Genomic DNA, 4,909 nt, shown 5'->3' with positions numbered 1-4,909 from the left:
GTGAACTTCTTTGTAGTCTTTTTATGTTTGGTTTGTGCTTGCAGGTGAACTCACAACTGGCCCCGGATAAGATCCTTTTTGTTTGTTATCTCGCAGGATTTTTTTGTTTTATTGTGGTTATCTCTCGACTGTTTCTCTTTTGTTTGATTGGATATGTATTGGTTGTTCCCTGAATTTGTGGATCACGACGTCTATTGTTACATTTCTGGAACTATAAATACATGTATTTTTTCCTCTGTGTTTCGGTGCATATGAATCACCGATTCTTCTTCCTTTCTTTTTTCTTTTTCTGTGGGTTTTCTCTGTTTCACCGATTGCATGGCAAACCCTCCTTTTTCCCACGAGTACACATTCCCCTGCCATGGCACAACCACTATGAAGGTTCTGTACACGAATGCAGCAGCTAGTGTTGAGGAGTGGATCACCAATGCTGAAGCTTCCCTAGATTCTTCTGCTAGGAAGATTGTTGGTCTTGATGTTGAGTATGATAAACTCAGTGGAACCTATTTCAATCCGAAGAAAGCCGTCGGGCCAGCAATTCAACCCCCGGATGGGCCGTCGTGGGGTAGGCCAGCAGCCAGCAGCCTAGTAGAGGACAGCCCAAAAGAGGAGGATATCACCAGCAGCCCATTAAAATGGTGGACGGCACAGAGAAAAAAAATAACAAGACGCCTTTGTCCCACAAGTATCAGTTGGTCCTACATGTCAGTTAGTTCAAGCCAGTTGCTTCCAGTGACACGTCTGAGGCGCGTGGGACCCGAAAAGGGACACATAGGCAAAATGGATGACATGGCAGCCAAACACATACCATTGTATTGAGCCAAATGCCAATGACGCTATTGATTTGTCGCAATCGGCATTGGAAAAACGTCGTAGGCCACTTAATTTTGCTAATGCCGTTTTGACCTAAATTGCCAATGACGTTTTTTCCCAATAACGTCACGATTTTCTAGGGTTTTGCCCCCCCGGAGTGGCCAAGGACGGTCAAAGCTAGGAACGTCATAAAGCTATGACATTTTGATTGCCAGTCATAAAAAAACGTCATATTATGGCAGATTTCTTGTAGTGTGTGTACCACATATGCCATGCTGATGAGAGGAGTGAAAAGTTGTATGATTTCTTTCATGGCTATAGGTACACTTTTGCTGGGTTTTGCGTCGCAGAAGACCGCACCATTCTGTCACGTTCAAAGTACTATGTTCATAATGTGAAGGATATCCAGGCAATATGGAGAGATCCGGACAACAGGAAGAGAACTCAAGGTCTGAAGGATGTTGCTGGAGCTATTATAGATCCAATCTATTTTGAGATGAAGGATGGTTTTGGAAGGGCAGAGCACAGGATGTGGGCTGATCCGCCGCCTCTACCGCCTAAGCATTTGGAATATGCTGCACGGGATGCATATGCAACGTATGAGGTTTTTCGGAGGCTGGATGTGTTTGAGAGGGGCTTCTTCTCCTTATTCAAACATCCCGAGAAGAAGCGTGGCAGGGATTGGTGAAGATTTTAGTTTTGTAGGGACATTTTTCTTTTTATTTTTTCTATGATCAGATTGTAATCGTTTACTTTACCTACATTTTTCTTTAGGTTTTATGTTTAAGAGAACTCCTTAGTTGGTTAGATCTGAACTTTGCAGTCATAAATTTCTTTTTACTTTGTGTTTCCCTTCCCTTTTATTCATTTTATAATACAATGAAGATGTCCCTATTTACTTTTTTTGCAATCCTATATGTTGTCTGTTTATTTTTATTAACAATTCAGTACCTTTCACGTCTGAATAATATGTGAGAACTTCGCAGCTGTTGATACCTGAACTCCCTTTTTTGCATGTGTGTTTCTGTTTAATTTTCTTACGAACTTTTTTCACACCGCCATAAATAGTGAACTTCGCGGATAATCGGTTGTGAACTTCCTACTGTTTTTTTTTAATCAACATTTTACGTGAACAACTGTCTAGCAGTTGAATTACGATATATTTATTCTCACAACATCCTGTGTAGAGGTTTAAAATAAATGATATTTTATGAAAATTCCTGTTCTTTACAATTTGGATCGCTGGCATTAGCTGCATGTTAACTCACCCCAGACCCAGATAAGATCCTTTTTGTTTTGTTATCCCGCAGAATTTTTGTTTTCTTGTTATCTCTATCGGCTGTTCTATTTATTTGTTTTGGATATATACTGTTTGTTTCCTGAATTCGTGGATCACGACGTGTTTGTTACATCTCAATCTATAAATACAGGTCTTTTCTTTTCTGGCTCGGTGCACGTGAATTACCAATTGCTTCTTCTTTCTTTTCTTCTGTCCACCGATTTGCATGGCAAACGCTCCTTTTTCCCACGAGTACACATTCCCCTGCCATGGCACAACCACTATGAAGGTTTTGTACACGAATTCAGCAGCTAGTGTTGAGGAGTGGATCACCAATGCTGAAGCTTCCCTCGATTCTTCTGCTAGGAAGATTGTTGGTCTTGATGTTGAGTATGACAGACTCAGTGGTACCTATTTCAATCCGAAGAAAGCTGCTATGATCCAGCTATGTGTTGGCACCGATGTTCTTGTGTACCACATATGCCATGCTGATGAGAGGAGTGAAAGTTTGGTTGAGTTTCTTCATGGCTTTAGGTACATTTTTGCTGGTTTTTGCACCACAGAAGACTGCAAAGTTCTCTCACATTCAAATCACTATGTTCATAATCTGAAGGATATCCAGGAAATATGGAGATATCCGGACAAAAAGAAGAAACTTCAAGGCCTGAAGGATGTTGCTGGAGCTATTATAGATCCAATCTATTTTGAGATGAAGGATGGTTTTGGAAGGGCAGAGCACAGGATGTGGGCTAATCCGCCGCCTCTACCGCCTAAGCATTTGGAATATGCTGCACGGGATGCATATGCAACGTACGAGGTTTATCGAAGGCTGGATTTGTTTGAGAGGGGCTTCTTCTCCTTATTCAAACATCCCGAGAAGAAGCGTGGCAGGGATTGGTGAAGAATTTAGTTTTGTAGGGACATTTTTCTTTTTATTTTCTATGATCAGATTGTAATCGTTTATTTTTCCCTACATTTTTCTTTTTTAGGTTTTATGTTTAAGAGAACTCCTTAGTTGGCTAGATCTGAACTTCGCAGTCATATGTTTTTTTACTTTGTGTTTCCCTTCCCTTTTATTCATTTTATAATACAATGAAGATGTCCCTATTTTACTTTTTTGCAATCCCATATGTTGTCTGTTCATTTTTTTTAACAATTCAGTACCTTTCACGTCTGAATAGTATGTGAGAACTTCGCAGCTGTTGATATCTGAACTCCCTTTTTTTGCATGTGTGTTCTTGTTTAATTTTTATACGAACTTTTTTTCACACCGTCATAAATAGTGAACTTCGCGGATAATCGGTTGTGAACTTCCTACTGTTTTTTTTAATCAACATTTTACGTGAACAACTGTCTAGCAGTTGAATTACGATATATTTATTCTCACAACATCCTGTGTAGAGGTTTAAAATTAACGATATTTATGAAAATTCCTGTTCTTTACAATTTTGATCGCTGGCAGTAGCACGAACAAATAGTGAACTTCAGCAGTATATTTATTCTACACAATGTAACCAACTACATATTGTTTCAGTATGAACTATTCTATTTTTTTCCTTTTTGTGTCTACCTCTTTCTGGTACTCCTTCTTATAGCTCCTGGTGTAGTTTGTGTTTTCTCCCTGTTCTTCTCCTTGCTCCTATCTTCCATTGTGTTGCTATCATTTTCTGTTGACTGCAGGTGTAATAGCTGTTCCTCAAGCTGCCTTCTTGCGCAAGTTCTAGAGTTGTGTCCCCTTATCTTATTGCATGTACCACAAGCTTTCACCCCTTTTGGTTTCACTGTCGCACCATCACTTTTTTGTCGTTGAACAATCTGTTGTTGTAGTATCTTTTCCCTGTTGGGGCATGTTGATGCGTAGTGTCCTAGCCTTAGGTTGCACACGCTGCATCTCCTTTGTCCTCCCGTTTTATTTAAGTTTTGCAGTTTGCTCTCCACATCTGGTGTTTTCTGTGTATCTTCTTGCTCAGTGATATCTTCATCCTCATATTCTTCATCATCCGTCTCATCTTCGAAGCATTCACCCTCATCTGTGTCCAGTTTTTCCTCTTCATCATTCTCTGGGATGTGCTGGCGAGCAAGCAAGTTTCTTATGCGCACCTTGATATTTGCTGAAGATGCTGTAGGCCCATACACCTTCTTATGTGTTTCCAAGAGTTTTTTAGCCAGCTGCCTTGCCTTGCCTTGCAGGTTCTGGAATTGTGGCCATTAATTTTATTGCATGTTCCGCATATTCTTGTACCTTTTGGTCTCCCGTATTCATCTAGTTCTGGTTCCGGACGGGCAGGTGCAGGGGGTTTGCATTTTCCATTCCTCCTTGCAGCATCTGTAGTCTTGCTTCCTTTTGTTATTGCAAGTAGTGGAGGCTGTATATCTGCATATGGATCATTGTCCTCAGTCTGAGGAATGTCGTTCTGCTCGCTAGTTTCTCGTGTTGTGTTTTCTTGGTTCGATGACTGCTCATTGTTCTCCATCTCTGCATCCTCATTATTCTCCATCTCTGCATCCTCATTATTCTCCAGCTCTGCATCCTCATTGTCCAGGTTTGTATTGGCATCTCTGAAGGCAGATAATGCTATTTGGAATTTTGCTTCCGAAGTGCATCCTTTGTTTATAATTTTAACTGCCTCACTGTAAAGGATTGTTCGTCTGTATTCAATTGAAGTCCCATCATCTGTTGTTGTCCTGTAGTCTCTGCGGTTGAAATCAGGGTTTGTCACTGCATCTTTGGTGTATCTCTGGAGTATATACTTGCTTGGTATCTCATCCAGGCGTAGGTGCTCAAAGACAGCTATGACATGGTGGCAGAACAACCCT

At 40.7% G+C, this 4,909-nt stretch overlaps 2 protein-coding genes across 2 annotated transcripts; both read left to right on the top strand.

Moving 5' to 3' along the window:
- The first annotated feature begins 375 nt into the window (after positions 1–375).
- On the top strand, positions 376–1,501 carry LOC127346574 (uncharacterized). The gene is made up of 2 exons (XM_051372859.1): positions 376–638; positions 1,135–1,501. The coding sequence occupies exons 1-2, from the start codon at positions 376–378 to the stop codon at positions 1,499–1,501; spliced, it is 630 nt and encodes a 209-aa protein (XP_051228819.1).
- Positions 1,502–2,375: 874 nt separating this feature from the next.
- On the top strand, positions 2,376–2,993 carry LOC127346573 (3'-5' exonuclease-like). The gene has a single exon (XM_051372858.1). It carries the CDS (start codon positions 2,376–2,378, stop codon positions 2,991–2,993), a length of 618 nt encoding a protein of 205 aa, XP_051228818.1.
- Positions 2,994–4,909: the final 1,916 nt, after the last annotated feature.

Source organism: Lolium perenne, chromosome 4 (genome assembly GCF_019359855.2).
Source record: "Lolium perenne isolate Kyuss_39 chromosome 4, Kyuss_2.0, whole genome shotgun sequence".
Taxonomy (NCBI): domain Eukaryota; kingdom Viridiplantae; phylum Streptophyta; class Magnoliopsida; order Poales; family Poaceae; genus Lolium; species Lolium perenne.
The sequence above is the reverse complement of the archived record's forward strand: the minus strand, read 5'-3'. Positions and strand labels throughout refer to the sequence as shown.